General features: G+C 42.3%; 1 protein-coding gene across 1 annotated transcript in view; it reads right to left on the bottom strand.

Annotated features, from left to right (window-relative positions):
- dlg3 (discs, large homolog 3) overlaps positions 1-20,842 on the bottom strand; it is a 71,171-nt gene that overhangs the window by 47,615 nt on the left and 2,714 nt on the right. Inside the window, exons 2-3 of the mRNA XM_084550218.1 lie at positions 16,025-16,110; positions 11,177-11,287 (exon numbers count right to left, since the gene is read on the bottom strand). Of these exons, the coding sequence (XP_084406344.1) occupies positions 11,177-11,287; positions 16,025-16,110 (197 nt within the window). The remainder of the gene's footprint in view (positions 1-11,176; positions 11,288-16,024; positions 16,111-20,842) is intronic.

Raw genomic sequence — 20,842 nt, 5'->3', positions numbered from 1 at the left:
CATTGATAAGAACCAGCAGCTGCTCTACTTGCATCCTTCTATAATGCAACAAAGTGAAAGCTTGATGCAACACATTTTGCATTTGGAAAGCCAAATTTGCAAATTTGAAACTATTTTCAATGAACTATTCAACATGCTTGAGCACGGCTGGTCAGAGCCTGTCAAGGTTATGGAGAAACTATACTGAACTTTTTGCTTGAATCTTTTTGTTGCAGGGAATTCTGATCACACAAGAGCAAAGTTTGTGGAGCTCATTTCTACTGTAACTGCTCCACATTCTGCTCCGAGTTCCTAAAACTATGTCAGGTTGTTACTATCAGTACAGTGTGAAAGACCTACAAGGCATGACAAATATCAAGCAGATACCTTACACTAGATTTAAGCAGATAATTATGTAGAAATCAGGACCCATTTGGACATTAATGTGCAAAGGAAATTCATCTTCTACTACCTGTGCAAGAAAGCTTTGCTCTGTTTGCCCTACATTAAATGATAGTATTGGCTGAATACACTCTTTTGCCAACAAGTGACAACCTGACAGCTCCAATCATGAGAGCTAAGTCATGTCTACTGAGTTAAACAGCAGAGAGCATCCTGATAAAAAAAAAAAAGAAAAAGGAATGTTTTAAACAACGTCAGTAGTTCAGGCAGATATGATGAAGTTTATGGGTATGGTAGATGCAATAATGCACAGCAAAACCACCTGAAAACCACCTGGAGAAGGTGCTGCAGGCTTAAAAACAGGGACTAAGCTACAGTACACACCGACTTCAAACAGTAATTACTGCTACATTGTTTCTGCTTGTTTTTCCCTCCTACAGAATTTTAATAATGCTGCTTGGGCTGAGAGTGGGAGAGAGGGAGGACCAAGGTCCTCAGATGAAATGTCAATTCAGCACTGAATCCAAAGAGCGGTGTCCAAAGGTACTGCGACATCACTAGCAGGGTGAGTCTTCTGATAAGACAGAAAGATGACCAAACTGAAGCTTATGTCGCTTCACCGCTTGTGATGTGAAGGAGATTTACAGATAGAATTACGAAGGCAATGAGAGAAAGGATGGCAAAACACTGCCTTTGTGATGTCCTTATTTCTTATGGTTGAGGTTGCCTGGCCTTGTGAGTTGTTAGAACTGAGAGCCAGGGAAGACAGAAGGATCATATTTTTGACCCGTATTTAACACACTTCTAGCTACACATCATCCATAATATCAACTGTATCTTGTAGCTTTTATTATTTAACCTGTAGCTGAACTGAAATGAGTTCCCTCCTCTTCCCTCTATTCTTAATTTATTCATTATCATAAGTTCAACTCCAAGATGGTAATCAGCTGTCTTTCTAACATATCTATCGGAAAAAATAAATATGCAAATTTCCCTCTCTTACTTGACACTTAAAAAACAACAGTGCAGTAATGACGTGTCTCACTGGACTGAAAGTATTGACAGGAACTGCACCCGCAGGTGTAATGAAAATGTCATCCATCTTGGCGTTATCATTCACGCGCATTTTCCGAAGAAAACGTGCGGATATGTTGAGTGCACTTTGATACACGTCACACACTCGCCTTTTTTTCTTTTTTTTTCTAATACAAGCTCACTGATAAATCTCTCTTGATCTGATGAGAATATTCCAGGTTTAAGATGAGGCATTTCAAGATCACAGCAGGGGATCCAGCTCAAGACACTTGGACAAGGAGCACATGTAAATCCCATCCGTTAATGCTCTCCGGGTTGCTCTTGCAGGAATGGCAAATCAAATCTGACTGAACAAAATCTCATCAGACAGATGTGCAAACCGGTGACACCAATAAATCAATGTGACTGTAAAAAAAAAAACACACACACATGCACACACAGATATTTCTGATCAAGGCCTGAGGGCTTTCTAGTCAGAATCATATGGGAGCGTTGGACATGGAACGCCCACCGTGCTTGTGCTTCAATTTAAAACACTACTGCCACTACAGAGGGCTGTTAAAAAACAACAGGTCTGGCAAAGCATTTTGGACTAAATCTTGATGCTAATAAATAAAGTAAAATCCAATTAATATTTAAAGCTAATCATAGCCACAGAGTTGGAGAACACACAAAGACAGATTGGAGCCCGCGGGGGGAAGAGGGAGCTGAATGATGCTCCCAGTAGACTGAGGTCTCTACTTCCCTCAGATTTAAATTCAAAAGCTCTTGTTTTAAAGAATGTTCATATAATCCCAGCTGACACTGTCCACAATTAACCTAGCAGCCTCTTGACAAAAGCAGCACAGTAATTTTGAAAATACATGACAGAGGGAAAAAAAATGAATATGGCATCATTATGTCTTGGGGTGTCTAATGATTTCCTCACACATACATGAAATGTTCAGCGCTACAGGAGCCATTTAAAAATGTCAATGATCCAGCTACGAAAAGGCAGCCCTGGTAACTCTAAATGACTGTGCAAGGTTAATGCTTTTCATCGCGCCAGCATCCAAAAACACGGGTTGTTATTGAGGCTATAAGATAATATTCGTGCGTGGCTGGGCGTGTGTGATTGCTGCCCTGCTCTCCGGCTGTGTATAGGTAGTGGGGGGATGGGTCGCATTCACATTTCCCAGCAAGGATGAGCAATGGTGACTGAGGAGAGCTAGGAGGGTGGGGGGGGTGATGGTGGGTGTGCGTTTCCATCCACACCCGTTCACGGGAAGGGGAGCACATATCAGCCATTCACGTGCCTGTTTTAAGAGATGGAGGGGCAGATGCTTGTCCACGGTGTCAGTGCCTCTCCTGTTTCTCTCTCTGACAGCACCACCAACTGCCTCCTCTTACATAACCCCCTCCCCCTCATCAGGGCCGCTGCCTGCCTTTATTGGCTTATTTCTCTCGTTTTCAACCTTTGCATTTTTACCCTACTGACCCCCCCCCCCATCCTTCACTCCTTACCAGCACTTCTGATTTCATTGAGAAATGTAATAAATATGCGTGCTCCTTTACGTGAACGCCAGGTTGAATACTTTCTCTACAGAGTTTTATGGGGTGTACATTCACATGATACAGCAAGGAAGCGATGATCCTTTGAAAGGATGGCACAAAACAGAAATCTAGAGGGGTTCATCCATTAACGGTGCTGTTTCGACAACATAAGATCCTTGCATGAATCACGAAGCAGTCGAAAGACGTATTTCCTCAGGAAGAGACTAATTTGTACCACTGTAAATTGAATATGGAAATAAATGTGCAAAGACAGAGCAGTCAAATACTGATGGAGAATAAAATCTCCATGTAAGCAATAAATGCTTACATAATCACATCTGCTGTGAGCTTTCAAATGTGTGGAACATGAAATACGCCTGATTGGTGTGACTGCAGCTCTAATGGAATAGATATTAATACAACATGAACCGTTTGTTTTTGCCTCCACAATGCTAAAACATCTCCTTGGCCGTAGTGATCTGTTAATATCAGCCAGGTTGCGGCTCATGTGAGAGCTCAGCTCAGGAAGATCTCCTCCACTCTGCTGCTGAAATTTCAGCCTCCATTTTCTTCTCACCTTCCTTCTTCCTATCCTTCCTCCAAGAAGACACAATCAGACATAAATGGAGGAAAGACAATCAACGCGGTGGCTTCACTTGCCGCAAATACGAGACTGCACAGACACATACTCATGCACGGCAAGAACCATTCCTTGAATCTCATGCTCACCAAGCCACCCTTCCCCCACCCGAGCTCACTCTCATGCTCACATACATGCACCTTGCTTAATTAAAGACTGTGCTTCTGAAGCTGTTCTGACCTTTTATCAACCTTAGTTTATAAATACATGTAAATCAATGGAGATAATAGAAACAAAATGGGGCACACGTAAAGAGGGAGTTTCATTCACACTGTGCAACATGAAAGACAGGCAGCTCTGAGACACAAATTACTGCTGATTCTCTATTATACAACACGTTCATCATATTGTGATTCTTTTAAGCGAAATGGCCAAAACTTGCATCATACATCGATTTCATCATCGCCTTCTCTTCTCTGAGCTAATGGGACACACTCCCACAATTAGCTGATCTCTGAGCAATCCATTTCTTACATCTAATCTAAAAGTCTGTAATGTCAGAGTCGCCGGCCTTGAAGAAAACTTAACTGCAAATTGCCCCTCGGTCCCACATCAATGAATGAAAATGCACCATTTTTTGGCCTATGGTAACCGCATCAGCGTAAGCCTTTGACGACACACACTAGGTGTGTTAAATCTATATGCATTAGTCATCTGCATCACATGCAAACATGAAGATCGGCTACATGTGTGTGCAGTGAAACTGGATTAGTCCTGTTCTCCTTCCTCTGCTTCCAACAGATGAAGGAGTCAACAAATGGGAAACAGAGGGCTCGAGATGAATACTAAATATAAATTTTCATTTCATAAACTGACATCTTCAGATGATACGTGGTCATTTCTATTTTACTACAGCAACAGCTCTTCTACTTCCATTTTCCCCTGTCAGGCCACATAGGCCTGAGCTACCTAACAGAGTGAGGAAGATGAGTTACCTGGTCATACCACTCCCGGTTGGTACAGGTGCACTCGGGCCACCATCCTCCTTGTCCACTGGAGTTGTTGCCATTTACTTTGGGGCCACCTTTGGATTGGCCCTTTGGGTTTGGGCCTCCAGGGCCCCCACCAGACATAATCTTGCCCTTACTTCTCCCCAAAGTGCCCCCTCCTCCACTCATGCTTCCACCTCCCCCTGAGGCTGGAGGGGGTAAGGTCTGGCCTCCCCCGTACCCAGGTGGGTATCCATAGGGCTCGGCCTGCCAGTCTCCTCCATACGACGGGGCGTCCATCCTACGCAGGGCAGCCATACGGGTCACCTCATAACATTCTGGGCACTTGCAGCAGTGGTGGTGTTTGTGCATGCTGGCTGTGCTGGCTGGGCTGACGCTGAGATGAGCGGCGTGGCACTCTGTCTCTGCTGCCTCCTCAGATCTCACACAGCACGCTGTGATCGGCTCACAGAGTGCTAATGCCGATGGAAATAACACTAATCACAGGAATTTCTACAGATTTTCCCTTTTTCGTCAAATCCTGTCACTCTCCGCTTTATTCCTCTCGGATGTAGAAAAAAAAGAGATTGAGAGGGATGGGAAGCAGCAACAGGAAAACAAAAAAAAAAAAATACAAAATGGGCACGTAGTCTTTGTCCTCTTGACGTAGAAGATCAAAGGAAATATTTAAAATATTGTATACCGCCACACAATCAGAGACCAGCCCTGATGATAGAAATTTCCTCTTGCTTCTCTTGGTTCACAGTGATACGCATATAAATTCATAGGTATATATATATATTCTTTTGTTTATATATCATATATATATTTACACACACAAATACATATAAAAATATTACTATAAACAGACAAGCACGAATACAGATATGTACAAGGATAAATGTATATATATATAAATATCTATATGCGTGTGTACAAATATATATATAGATATATAAACAATATGTATAAATAAATGATATCCTCAGATGAAAATCTTCCTCTGTTAATTCTTGGTATCTTCCTGTGCTGTCCAAATCTCACGGTTTTCCTCCTGCGTTGAAAATCGTTGTCTTTCGCTCTCTGTCTCTTTTTCTCAGCCTGCAGAGAGGAGCTGAGCACTGGATCGCCTCTCAGCCAGCTTGCCCTAGATGTGGATTATTCAGAGGGATGTGAGCAAGCAAGAGGGAGATGGTGAGAGAGAGAGAGGGAGAGCGAGAGAGAGAGGTGAGGGAGGGAGGGGGTAGAGATACGTAGCAGCATCCCTCTAGCACCTCAGCCCTGACAGCCACAGCCAATCAACTTGCAGCGCTGCCATCAGCAGCAGCAGCACCAACAGGACTGAGCGCTTCACTAGCTGCTCTTAAAGGGGCAGCGACACTTAAACCTCACCGCTGCCTGCCTTGGGTGAAAAAGCACATCCTTACAATTCAAGGCGCATTTTATTCCCATATTTGTCTATTTTCTTAATATTTTATAGAGAAAAAGCGTCAGGAAGTAATAGTCTGCAAATAATCAATGCCAAGCGACCGCACTCTGATCTTCTAATTGCAAGTCTAATCCATGTTTTTCATCAGACCACTACAGCCAAAATCCAACTTACAATGAGCACCCCTGTCCCTCTGACTGATCACTGGTCACCTCCACGGTCATATGCAGTTCAACTGCTTTCTCGTACTAGTAACTGTCAACCTTGGGCTCTGTGTCACAGCACACATCTGTAAATAATCCCACAATGGAAGTAGAAGAAAATCCTTTCTCTCCTGGGGATCATTAGACCTGCCTTTTAACAGAGGATGCCTTTGACTCACACTGCATTACTTTGCATCACTCTTGGGGTGTACATTATCCCTCTTACTGCCTTAATCAACACTGCTGTTGAATTATTTTATGGTTAAGTCATGCCCGTGTACAGGACTGGGTCAAAATAAGTGAGAGAAAACTGCGCTCCTGAAGCCTCATTTAAGAACCATAGGGGAATTATTTTATGTTCTCAATGATGACATCAACACATGTGTACGAAACCAACAAGATTACACGCTTGGGCTTTCGAGTGGGTGGAGGATGAGATTGAGAGAGAGAATGTGTGAAGGGGAAAAAAGAGAGAAGGAGAGACTATATGGCTTTCATGTATCTGTGGCAGTTATATTTTCAGTAATGCGATAGGACTGCCTGTGAGCCATTTTGCATGCTTAAGAATTTGTGGGTTGATCACAGCTAGATATAAAACATCTTGACACTGTGGGTGAAGGTTTATTTTTTTTAGAGAGGGAATGCTACAGTGTCGCCATTAAAGCCCTGCATATATGCATTATTAATGAAATGTGACGGGGAACGGAGCTGGGTGTGTCTGCATGGGGGAGAGAGTATATTTATACATGCTCTGCATGTTACAGTGCTCATACATGAACACTAGCAGCTTTTCAGTGTTTTGATAAACGCGTAAAACGTAGTGCCTTCCTTTTAAACTGAAGAGGATCTCAGGACGAGGGCACACTGCATTGTGTTTCAGCCCTACCAGGAGGCACACACAGCAGGCTCAGCCTCACTTCATTACATGCAACAGTAACTCACTTCATTATGATGATATTCTTTCACTCTAACCTACAGAGAATTTCCCAGCAAAAGAGCAAAAAAAAAAAAGGAGAAACTTGGGTATTTTGAAGCGGAGGCCAGAAAGCCCTGAATGCCTCAAGTTGCATTGTAGAATGCAGCTATAAACCGTGCTGAAGCCAATCAGAGTGGCGAGGCGGGGCTTTGAAGCAGTGGCTCGAAAGACCGATGTAAGCATATCGATCAAAGCACACATGACCGAGCACATGTTGCAACCATCCCTCCATAGTCTCGCTCTGTCTCTCTTAGAAACTGTCCACGTCGCATTTACCGATCAGTACATTCAGAGGGTTTTCAGCATAAAACAAATAAAATTAATACTGTGCAGTGCACAACATGAGGAAATGGCAAGCTGGATATACATAATAAAAGAAGGAGAGATGGGCAGAGAAAAATCTCCTGCCCCAAATGAACGTCCACATACAAACACATCTGTGATATGTACGGCACATGTGTATGTAGGGCAGCATATAGTACCTCAAGGGGAAAGAAACATCTACATTTAAATATTACGTAATGTAAAATAGAGAAAATATATTTTTCTTTTTCTGATTTCTGAATCAGAAAAGAAGCAGGAAGGAATACAGAATGTTAATGTAATCTAATTTCATTAGAGCTTTTACACAGGACAGGAAATGTCTTAAAGGTTAATGCAGTGTTGGTGCACATATTGTAAGACAGGTGATTTTCCACACAATAAAGAAGTCTAGATTTTCTGTTTTAAGGTCTCTTAACTTGTGCTTCTTTAAGAAATATTTCAGCTATGTGCTGATCAAGTGAAATCTAGACTCACGTACCATATAATGTAAAAAGAAAAGTCCATAATCCTGCAAAACCTAGTTTTGGTTCTGCACTATTACACACTTATTTGTAAGGTCCTTACCTTAGATGACATGATTGTAATAACATTTTCATATATATAAGATTTCTTCATTTTTGACACAGTGCCAAGCAGAAATGTTCTGGTATTTCTTTAGTGACTACCTACTGTATAAATATTGGTTAAATGTGGTCTTGTCAAAATGTAAAACCAATAAACAATAACAAAAAGAGAACAGAAACTCACACAGCAGTCTGCCTAATTGTAGTCTGATCTACGAAATTTGTATAAAAACGTGTGAATAAAAAAAAACCCTGTACATCTTAATTAACCAAACCTATCATGGAGAAAGGCGAAAAGCTTGGTGGTTATAATGGACTCAGAACAACAGCAATCATGTAGCAGTCATGGAAAAATGTAGCGTGTGTGCAATCCTTGTTAGTATTGTGCCCAAATAAAAGACAAGAGCCTTATAGTGATGTATGTTTGGAATGAAGGCTGTGACCTCTGAACTTCTCCTGACATATGGCAAAAAAAAGGACCTTCAAGTTATGGTATAAACGAGGAAATGATCCAGTGCTTTTGAAAGGCGATGCTTCTCTGCAGCTGCCCTGACACTATCAGCTCAGCATCAGCCTGCACAGCACTTATTACATAAACCCACCTGGACACCCTGCAACAAACACACATACACACTATCATAATGAGCATTGCAACCCCCCAACCACTGCACGGACCATGTATTGAGCTTTTCAGTCATTTCCAGGCATTTCTCTGAGAAGCTGTGTGACTGTGTGACTGCTCCTTCGTCACCTGACCGGATGCAGCACCATAAAAGGACAGTCGGTAGTGAGACAGTCTTAAAGAGGCAGCTCCTTATCAACACATACAAGCTCCTCTACTGTAGCCTTAACTAAATGCAAGATGGGATGAAGAATCGAGTCCCTCTCAGGCATTATTGCAGCCACTTGTTTCATCTTACAGATAGAATAACGCCCAGACTTTAGGAGGCTGAATCTTCTTTACAGTAAATACTTTCACCGTTCAATAATCACAGCTGAATGAAGCCAGCCAGGTCCAGAGAAACTGGAGATACTCATCAGTTTTGCACTAACACAAAGTAACCTGCCAAGATGTTGCTCTCCCAGCAATGCAGACGCAGAAAACAAAGGCTACGCAGCTAAGACTCCTATTAATAGGCCTTAGTGCCAAAGAACAGCTGCTCCACCACACACGCCAAACACAGCACCTCCAACTGATGGAATAATGAGAGAGAGAAACATACACATGCAGAAAAATGAGAACAGGAATAGAGGGAAAATGAGGGTGACTTGGAAAGACGAGAGTGGGAGATTGTATCAGAGCTGCACCAAACAATGTTTGGTATATCCGGTACATGCATATAGAGCCAGAAGTGAAAAAATGAGGGAGCCATGAAAAGGGGTGCCAGGAAGGTGAGATCAGTTGGTAAAATATGATGGGGGTGCTGTAGGTGCACGACAGATGCCATAACAGAGGAAAGACGAAGCTAAGGTGCCCCGTGTGTGGGCAGAAATGCGATGACTAGAGGGGGCATTACCGAAGCATGGTGCTGAACAGAAGGGGAAGTAAAAATAGAGAGAAGAAAATAGAGAGACGCTGAGAAAACAACAAAGTGCTTATGCATCCATGAGTGCATGGGAATGCAAAATAAATGGTGTAATTACCCATTCACCTTGCCACAGAGTGCATTGCATCTGAAATCTGTGTGCTTGCTGAGTGTGCATCATCACGAATGTGCTCAATGCGTGTATGGTGTAAAAGCAGAACAGAAAGAGAGCGAGAGAAGGAAAAAAACAAACAAACAAAGACACGAATTAAAAGAGGAATGAAAAAGGCAGGATGAAAAACAGAGAAGCGGGGAGAGGGATAGATAGAGAGAGAAAGAGAGTCAGAGCAGTCTGTAGGGATGCAGGCGGGGGAGGAATGTGGTTTCCATGGCAACCTGAGGAAGGCTGAGCTCTGGGTGTCCGTTCCAGCTCTGCACTGCACCGGCCCTCGCCTCTCAGCCGCCTTGCTCTCTCTCTCTCTCTCTCTCTCTCTCTCTCTCTCTCTCTCTCTCTCTCTCTCTCCAGCCTCCCCCACTATATCTTTTTCTCTACACCCCCCTCTCTTCCTTCCACTCCCTCCCTTCCATTCCCTGCACCTCCTTAGCTCCCTCACCTCCCTCCTTCATGTGATAGAGGGAGTTACGTGCGCACACACACACACACACGCAGCCAGCTCCATATTATCCACACCAGAGTCAACCTGTGCTGTCACTGTATTCTTATGCAGACTTTATCATATGAGCACAACGAATCCATGTGCTTACAGCCTGAATCACCCTCTCTTTTACCCCTTCCAAGTCCCCCGATCCTCATGCCTCCACACCCCCACCCACTGCACTAGTTTTAGGCTCAGCTGAAAAGCCAACGCCTGCGGCCACTGTGCTGCCATGTGCCACTGGCCGTGTTGTAATGGGGAACGCAAGTGAACACAAGGGCTTTCAACAATAGAGACGAGGACTGAGCTTGTTGCTCATGTGCACAGCGGACTGACCACAAGCTTTAAGGAAACTGATTGACATTATAGGAAGTATACTGCTTTCTTGCCAGAAGTTACTATAAATGTGTAAAGCTCCCATTAGCATAAAGCCAGTGATAACACTGTGACAAAGCTATATTTAATGAGCAAATCTAAGAGGTGTATTGATCTTCTCACCAAACTCTTAGCAAGGACTAAGCATATTTATCAAAATATTAAATTATACCTTTTATTTTTTTTGGATTAGCACATAGCTTGAATGACGGTGTTTTCAGCTGGACGTAAACATTGCTGATTACTAGCCTCACTACAAGCATGAAATAATTTACAACAATCATTACTAACATAAGCAGTTCAGACTGAAATTACTTCACCAGTTCAAACTGATCAAACAAATTCACCAACTCCTGAACTCAGTGGACCCTCGGGCCGCTTTGTGATTCAGCAGCAGCATTAACCAAATGTTCCAAAGGTCATCAACCTTTATGAACAGTAACGAACATTTCATGATGCTGGGGCACTTTTCTAATACCTCGCTAAATGTCATGGAGAATGCGTAATCATCACATCATCAGCAGCTGCCCTGTCTCATGCCTTAAGTTCAGGTTCAGGAGGAAACACTGGGGAAGCTCCTCCTTTTTTTTCTCTCGCTTTACTCACCTTCGGTAAGTCGACACGGGAGCGAGACACCAGGCCAGACACTCGCTCCACTTTGTGAGGGCTGCTCCTGCTGGTGACTCGCACCCGAAACACGCCCTCGTCCTCCTGGTCCTGCACCACAGAGACGGATACATGTGTGAATAAAATCAGCCACGTTAAAACTGAAAAGACTCGTGTTGCAAGGGTAATCGTTCTCAACGTCTTTTGAAGAAAGGTCAAACATTTTAGAAAAGAGGACAATGACTGATACCGCTCACACATCTAAAGGATTAAGTTGAGAAAATTCATTCATTCATTCATCTTCTGTACCCGCTTATTCCTGTTAAGGGTCGCAGGGGTCTGCTGGAGCCTATCCCAGCTGTCATCGGGCGAGAGGCGGGGTACACCCTGGACCTTCTCGCTGTGAGGCATCAGTGCTAACCAGCTTGCCACTGTGCCGCCCGAGTTGAGAAAATTAAAAAAGAATATTTTAGGACTTTCAAAGGCTTCTGCAAGAGCCTTAGCATAAAGTGTCAGATCAGATGAGAGAAATCTGTCTAGTGTGTACATTTACTATTAACTTTACTATTTTTTTCTGTCAAAGTGACTTCCTATAGTCTTGCTGCGATAGAGGCAAGCCGTTTTCCTTGACTCCAGGCTTTGTGTTTAGTTAAGCTAACCATCTGTTGGCTTTAGCTTCATCTTCAGAAGTTAAGAGAAACAAGACTGCTATCAGTCTTCTCATCTCAGCTAGAAAGGAGAAACGTTTTTCCAAAATGTTAAATTATACTTTTAGTGACGTTGAAATCTTTTGAACAGGCACATTTCAGTATAAAGGAGAATCAAAGTACCTTCTGAAAATGTTAAGGATAACATTGAGCACAGTACTGTTTGTTGTGGAAACAGTGATAAGCCAGAGCAGCACAGGACAGGACATAATGTTTGAGCCAATCTTATAATTTATGACAAATGAAACTACATAGCAGCAAACCTGTAGTTAATCACGCCACCAACATAAATTAACTTTGACAGATGGAGTTTCATAGTGACACAGATTCTGCAGTACCTGACATCCACTGGAGTCATTGCCACAGCTCAGGCCACACAGAGCCTGAACTGACAGCAGAGGGCAGGCTTTAGAGCCGGCCATCACTGGTGCAAAGTTGCAAGAAGAGTTGCCACAAAACAAGCCCAATGATTTTCAAAGTAAATTATGCCTTTTCTCCCACTGAATACGTCCAAATCAAAACGAAAGCTCCATCTGAGTTCACGTCAAAAACACAAGTGTTTATATAAACACACCCACAGCCATAAACACGCTGGCGGCTGTACCTGGCATCAACGTACACGACGGGGTTAAAAAAAAAACACACCTTGGAAAATGACATTAATGTCAATTTCAGTTTGCAGAATTCTTAAAATATGTGTTTATTTTTTATTTTGCAACCATGTGAATCAGATGAACTGTGTAATTTTGACAGCTCCAGTCCCACGTGGCGGAGCTGACAGGCAGGTCAGCTGACACTTGTCCTGCCAGAGCTGAGCTAAGAGTATGACCTTTTCACTGTTCACACACATTCACACACATAAATCTGAGAAGACGTATTTGAAACGAGTTAATCAAATAATAATTCCAACTCATATAATATCTAAGAGGGCGGTACAGTGGCGAGGTGGTTAGCACTGATGTCTCACAGCGAGAAGGTCCCGGGTTTGAATCCATGGGCTGACTGGGGCCTTTCTGTGTGGAGTTTGCATGTTCTCCCTGTGTCTGCATGGGTTCTCTCTGGGTACTCCGGCTTCCTCCCACTGTCCAAAGATGCTCATTAGAGCACCAATTGGTGATTCTAAATTGGCCGCAGGTCTGAGTGTGAATGGTTGTCTGTCTCTCTGTGTTAGCCCTAAGATAGACTGGCAACCTGTCCAGGGTGTACCTTGCCCGATGACAGCTGGGACAGGATCCAGCAGACCCCGCGACCCTTAACAGGAACAAGCGGTTACAGAAGATGAATGAATGAATGAATAATATCTAAGATGTATGAAATGGTTCGGTTTCTTGTTGACCGTTTTAACTCTTTCATGATAAATAAAACAATAGAATCAAACAAATGACCACAGTTTTCTTAAAACCAAAACGCGAATTACTATGCAAGCATGAAATCAACTAAAAACGTCTTCTTCTCCTACGGTTTCGTTCCTTTTCAAAGGAGCTGTTTTCCACTCTCACCTGCTACTCTGCACCAAATCAGGGAATTTGCAGACTCATTTAGTTTCCCTACCATCCTCCACTCAGGTGACAGCATGGCTAGAATACTGATAAGCACCTCACTGGGTGTCCATTAAGCAGCACTCTCTCTCTCTCTGTATCTCCCTCTCTCAAACTTCCCACTATGACTGCTGCATCCTCCCATCAGCTTCCCTCTCTTTTTCCAGCACAGTGCCTGGGTCCCACAAACAGCTGGAGTCCAGAGAGTGAGGGATGGGGGAAGGATCAAGAGGCATGCTGCACTGAATTAGAAGCTAAACAGGGTGGATCACTGAACGCATGGAGAGGCGCTTTGGATGAGAGAATAAACTTTTAGTCACAGTCACCATTTATGGTTTAGGTGCTCTACAGTGTGAGTGACAGATTCTGAACACATGGCACTGTAATGAGCTGCAGTTTATAATTGAAGAGTCCAGTGATTCCCAACAAGTGGCTACTTGTTTAATGCACAGAGGGGACTTGGAAAGATTGGGAAGTAGCCTGGTAAGAGTTTTAAAAAGGATCGTTGGTAGAAATATTAAGATTGCTGAAACAGACCATCATGAGTTACGGATAAACTGTAAAAATAGTTACAGTAACTCAATGAATACATTGCAATATGAAAGCAAACTGGCCCTAAAAGACCCCTACACTATCTATTCAACAGCAAAAAATATTGCAACGGCATAATACATATGCCATGTTTTGTATGATTTTTCTACAATTAAACTGTTATAAAACATTCAGTTTAAAATCAATTTGAATCATTCATTTAAAAACCTTGCCAAAACCAGGGCTGTTGATAGGTTCCCTATTATGTCTTCTACACACGTTTACAAATGCATTTTCTGTTGAAAATAAGACCTGCACTGTGTTGAGGTGTAGCCATAAAGCGGACAAACTGTCTTCTGCACTCCAGCATCCATTTAATACAGTCAAGCACTGTAAATGACAAGTTTATTGCAGTTCCCCTGTTCAGCTGACTGTACATAATCCAGTTCAGACTTCCAAATACACATTGACATTAAGTGATTGACTAAAGGGAGGGGCTGCTAAGCATAAAGGAATAATGTTAGATTGAAAGTTCTCATCTCATGTGAGGATTGAATCGCGTAATTTCTCTCTCACCTTTGCCCCCCCCCCCCCGGTCCCTGTCAAAACAAGGGAGTGGTGACAGTGCCTCCTCTAACCCGAGAACTTTCACAACACCTGGACTGGCTTTCCCTGTCTCTGCTGTAAACCACGAAGTAAAGTCAGGCAATGCCAAGACGGTGATAGCTGGAGCCACCGCACTGAGCTTTAAAAACACTTTTCAGGAAATATATGGGTGATGTTTAAGAGGATTCATCCACCTTTATATACATCCTCAGTGCTGGATTGATGGCAGATACATTGCCAAAATTATTACAACTCATCTTGAGTTGAACACAGTTCGTTAAGTACCCATTTGGATTTTTGTAGTGTTACAGCAGATTTTAAAATAGATCCTAATATATATATAATAAACTGCTGCAAACTCTCTAAATAAGTATAAATATAACATAATATAATAAATACAAATCAATACACTTGGTTTTACTGAGCATATTTCTTAACCAGGAACATTATCCTTATTTCTTTCTGGATAATAATAACAGACAACCAAAAACTTTAGAGAATGGCTGTCTGCTTTGTATTTTATGAAATCCTTCACTGATATATCTATCAAAGGATTCAAAGCTGGCCGTTGTGAATTTAATTCAATTTTTATAATTACATTTAAAAAATGTTGCGCTAAAATTGAAATCACGTTTTTCATCCGGGGCGCCGCGTACTACATGGAGACGCTAAAGCTGCACCGCTGTGAGTGATACATCCAGACATACACACACTTATTATGCAGAAGCTACAGCATTTTTCTAATCTCCGCTAAAAACGGACCCAAGATCATTCAGTTAATGGGTTATAAGAGTCAGCCAAAGATCAATTTCATTAACATTTTGGCATAGCTCGAGGAAAGTTATACGGCAACAATAAAGCACATAAGTTATATAAAGAAACGGGTTCCTGTCCAATATACAAAGGCTAAGGGGATCAGTGACAACAACAAATGTCCATATTTATCCTGAGTGCATGGATTTATGGATATTTTAGTAGCTATAACATACAGCCCGAACCTTCTTCAAGATTCAAATATTCCAGGCCAACGCAGAATCTACTTTCTCTCCTTTCAGTATAGTTGTTTCTTTCTGCGTCCTATACTAAAAATATTCTAAATAACCATGTGACTACAAACACTTGTTATAATGAAAGGACTGGCTGACTTCATGAGAGCAGCCCACTGATGAGCAAATGGTAATCAGCGCTCTTTTGACTCTGTCTAATTTCCTCTTCTCTCTATACCCGTGCGTGCCTCCCTCCAACAATCTCTCCGTTTGACACTCACACTCCAGGTTGAAATCATAGCCGCACTGACTCATAATGTAACATGTTACCCATGTAGGAGTGAGAAGGACGCAGGTCACATCTTGTGTGTTGGCTACCTAGTAAATAGCACAGCACACAACACAGCACATGTGACACTAGATGCAAAGCAAACATTAAGCATATTTTTTCCAATCTATAATGTGAAGCAAGAAAATTACCTCCCACGCATCCTGCCTGCTGTCTTCTTTCACAACAGTTTGTTCTGTGTTCAGTTGCAAGGTCACCTCGTAACACTCTTGAATATCTGTGAGAAAAAAAAACTATTATGAGCTGTTCTTTGTTCACTCATTTTTTTCACTTGGAATATTACACACATTAGTTGTGAGCATTTTTCCACTTCGTCATGTTTATTTTTTTGTTTTTAAATGTTCAGCCTTCTAAGGAAGTTGTGTAAAACAAATAACCCACTGATCAATCAGTTGCACATTGGGAGATGTCTTGTTTTCCACAGTGGTGAAGCAGAAAAAAATGTGGGGGCGGAAGTCGCCTGTTTACAAGGAAAGTTATGTCTCCACATTTGAAAGCGTTCTTCTTATCTTCTTGCTGCGCTATATGGCTCAGGTACTAAGTTGTCAAGTCAGTGTCTCAGAAGAACACGTTACAATATTTCACACACACTGAACATTATCACCAACTAAAAACATTTGCCTACTCTTTTACTTCATCATCATTATGATCACAGATTAATTACAAAGTGGATCATTTCCAGTCTTGCTGCTTTGATGCTTCATTTTCAGGTGAGGCTCCTACACATGGTGGATACATGTAAACACTGCCCCCTAGCTGAGTAATGGTCAGTTCACACATGAACAGATCAGAGTGCTGAAGTGTGAGCTAAAATGTTAACATGTGCTAAATATGAGTAATGATGGCAACATTTATTGGGTCATACACCAAAGCAGTGGACAGATTTTAGATAAAGCAGCAACCTTCAGGGCTTAAGTGAACAAAATTGCAGTTCCTCGAATGACCACTTGAGGCTAGGTTTAAATTGTAAGAAGGTGGGACACCCCTCTCCTTGGGTTTGGCAGGTGCCCCATAAAGTGTGAGGCTATAGTCCTCACCACCCTTTGCTGTGTGTCCTCCCCTCTCTTTTGCACCATTAATACCTGTCTCTCTCCACTGATGACTACCTAATAAAGGCACAAAAGGCCAAATACATAAATAATTGTATGAAGGCGTAAAGCTATGCATAGTTATGGGTGTGGCTGCTTTGAGTGACAGGTGGGTGTCGCAACAAATGTTGATAGTCTTCTTCTACAGCATCACCCATCAACCTCAAATCCACCTTTTTGCCCATTTTTGGAATATCTGGGAGTTAGATGGATTGAAGCCCTGCCAAGATGGCATCGGCCAGAGGCACGACACTGATATTAAAAGTGCTCTCCAAGAAAGACATGGGTGACGTTACGGAGGACTGATGAAAGACGAAAAGGTGAAGGCATTGCCAGAATCATTACAGCTCGTCCTGAACAGAACACCAATGATTGTACTGAATTCCATGGCAACGCATCAAATATTTTCATTTCAAACCATAAACGTCAAGCTGCTGGCGACAATGTGAGGAAAACCCTCGGGATCCCAAAAGTCAATAGGAGTCATATTCTTCTTGAGAACATAAAAGCATGTTCCGAATATTCCCAGACAGTCAGTCCAATGTCATTCTTGACCAAAATTACCAACTGGTTGATCTACAGTATGTTGTCGTCCCTAGGGACACATATCACCAGCATGGCAAATAAGTTAAATATTATCTCATTTTGAAACGATAAAGAAGGTTTTCCCAGAAAATAAGATGGCAAGGAAAACTGTCCCTGTATTTTGTGTGGAAACGTAGTGTGTGTAAAGGGGTAATCAAACACGTCACTCTTTCTCAGAGTAGTTACAAATCTACATCCCAGACTATTCCTCAACTCCTCCTCGATTCTTCTCAAGTCTTCTCCACTCGTCACCTCTTGGCCCATCTCATGTGGTCACCTATTGAGTGGCAGCCATTTGATGAGAATGCACTGGGACAATTTTGCTGATGTCAAACGCAGGCCTGCTTCCTGCAGAGTTGACATAAAGAGGTTGCTGAAGAGTTCATCAACTTTCCAAAGTTCACTGTCAGGACAAGATGGGCTCCACATCTGAGATGCTTGCTACATAATGATGTGTCTCGCTTGCTGAAACAGACACCGAGACAAAAGTTCTGCTTATTGTGTGTACTGCATGTGTGTGTGAGACGAGGAGATAAGAGTCAGTACGTCCCAACAAGACACTGTGAGAACAAAAGTGTAAGAATGGAGCATGTGACTCATCACTGTGTCTGAATGTGGAGGAGTGAAGCCATGTGTGGGTTGAGGAGTTTATTGACCAGCTGACTAAAGAGCAGCCTCAAACTCTTATATACATGCAGACAGACACACTCACTGAAGGCCTATCTGCGTTTTACAGATGTACAGAGACAGACATGCATCCAGATACCCATGATAACACGTAAATCTACTTATTGGTAGTTACCAATCAGTTTTTTTATATTGGATGCTGTCAACATGTAAGTTTCCTTTTGATCGTGTCCTTTCTCTGAAACCTGGATAAACTAATTATCTTCCACTGGCTGCAGGACATGCTGTTAACACATCACTAAAATAAATCCTAATAAAGTATTTATTACATAACTGCTAGCAAACAGTTTTCCTATTTAAAAGGGAGCAGTTCATCTTCAATTATGGATCTAGTCACTAAAAAGATCTTAGTTCATATTTTAGCTCTAATATAGGAACACTCCTGTTTTTTATTTTATTTTATGAAAGCTCCACTGCAACAGCTGGAATAGGCTCCAGCCCCCTGCGACCCTTCACATGACAAGCGGTTACAGAAGACGAATGAATGAATGAAAGCTCCATTGTGTTTACCAGCTAGTCAGTAATGTTATCTACAGTACCTATCGTCTGATGCTGGTCACGTAGTTCATAGTGATCTAACCAGAGCTGGCCAGCTGACAGAGGCGACTGACATTAAAGCTGACAACACATCAAACCATCACCTTTCCGGCTAATTGAGCCTGTTGAATCGGTGGCTGAACCAATCGGTGAGAAAGATCACCCTAACTAGCTGTTTAGCTAAGTGAAACAGTGAACGACGGGAGGAAGTGACAAAACAAGTAACAAATGATAAAAGCAAGAGGATACACGCAGAATCTTTTCTAATTTTTCATCTTCAGCTCATCCAAACAAAATCAGTATGACTGAGAAGGATGCAGCTTCGTACAACAGTTCGTATGCCTAGCTTTTCCAGGTTCCTATTTTCAATGACAAATGCAGACTACTGCCACCTGCTGGTTTGGAGAGTTGTTCTTCTCACAGAATGCATGTGCTAGTCGGGTGTTGGCTGTAGTCTTGATGGTGTGTTCAAATGAAAGTGTTTTGCCTAGACACAAGCGACACGATGCCAATGTCAGCCTTTATTGCTGCAAGTTGTTGGATGTCGGCCCTATAACTAACACAAAGAGCTGAAAGCCATAAAGAACTGTCTTTAGCGACAAGAAGAACAAGCAGTCCTGCAACAGATGGTATGTCCCCCACAAAGCCATGATCAGACTCCAGTCAGTCTGAGATTACATAAAGAGACAGGCAATCCCCAGAAGAGTTGTGGGAAGTATTTCAAGATACCTTCAAAGTGCAAAAGTGCAAAAGAGTGCCTAAGAGAACTGCTGTTGTTTAAAATATTTTGATTGGGGGCTATTACTGCACTTTGAATTATTTTATTTGTCATTCAAATTATTGTTAAAAGTATACTCACTTTCATTTAGTGACAAACCTTTGCTCAGCACTGTATCTTCAGTCATTTGACCCATTGTTCATCTAAAACAGCTATAAATGTGTCTTGGAAATAAAAGTGCATCTGTTGAGTTTGCAGGGTTTGCTCTTCAGTTGCATCTTGGACACCTGGCTTACTGTCACACAGCTAACACTTCTAATTACGTCGTTCATCTATTCCTGGCAGCGGTAACAAGACAGACAAAGGTGCTCAATCACGTTTTCAAGTGTTCTGAGATCAAGATTCACAGGCACACAAAGTACAGAGTTGTTTCTTTTTATTTTACATCTGTGACTTTCCAAAAATTCTCTGTGAACTGTTCCAACCCTCACAGACCACATGCATTCCTGGCCACGAAACAAAATACATAATCCAAGCCAGAAGTCTCTTTCGCAAGACTTATTCCAGATCTCTTTTTGAAGTTGCGACTATTTTGGGATGGCCTGGTCGGAGCTCTGAGCCTTTTTGTCACAGTCATAGGGGCTTTCCTGCGCCTTCTCCCAGTCCTACAGAACTCTGCATGCAGGATTGGTGTGTTAAAGGCCTCATCTCTTTGTCATGTACCTATTCAACTGGACTGAAGTCATCAGTCTGCATGGCCCGGGGTGAATCATGCAAAAAAGAATGTGTCCCTGGTTCTTTACATGGTGATGAGCAACCCACAGCTCACTGGAACAACAGTGACAGAAAACTAGGTCACAATTTTAAGGCAGGGCAAACAATTCACCCCCTTGTCCCTGCCTCAATAACATTTACCCCAGGCATTTAGAGTATTCTGTAAGTAAAGTGTCTGTCTGCATGTGTGCCCCAACTCCCACCAAGCATACCCCCCTCCATGCCCTCCACTGTATGTTTGTACGCTGGAACAAAAGGGATGGATGCAGAGTTAAGGCAACCTTTGTTCGTGACTGTGCAACCATGCACATCCAATCAAGTGGCCAGTACTGAACCTTCCCACACTGCACTGAACACCTCTTTACTTCCCACAGTGTATCAAAGTTAAAGAGATCTTTTAAAGACAAATACTTGCCTGTAATGTTGACAGATCACTATGTTCAGATTGTCTTTTGCTTTTTTTATTATCAGAAAAACTTTCTAATTTTGTAAGTTCTCATTTGAACAGAAAAGGTTTACAACAGTACCTGCTCTGCTCAAAAAGCTTTCCGCTTTTCAAC

The sequence above is a fragment of the Chelon labrosus genome (assembly GCF_963514085.1).
Source record: "Chelon labrosus genome assembly, chromosome: 8".
NCBI classification, from domain to species: Eukaryota; Metazoa; Chordata; class Actinopteri; order Mugiliformes; family Mugilidae; genus Chelon; species Chelon labrosus.
This window is presented reverse-complemented; position numbering and strand designations above follow the sequence as displayed.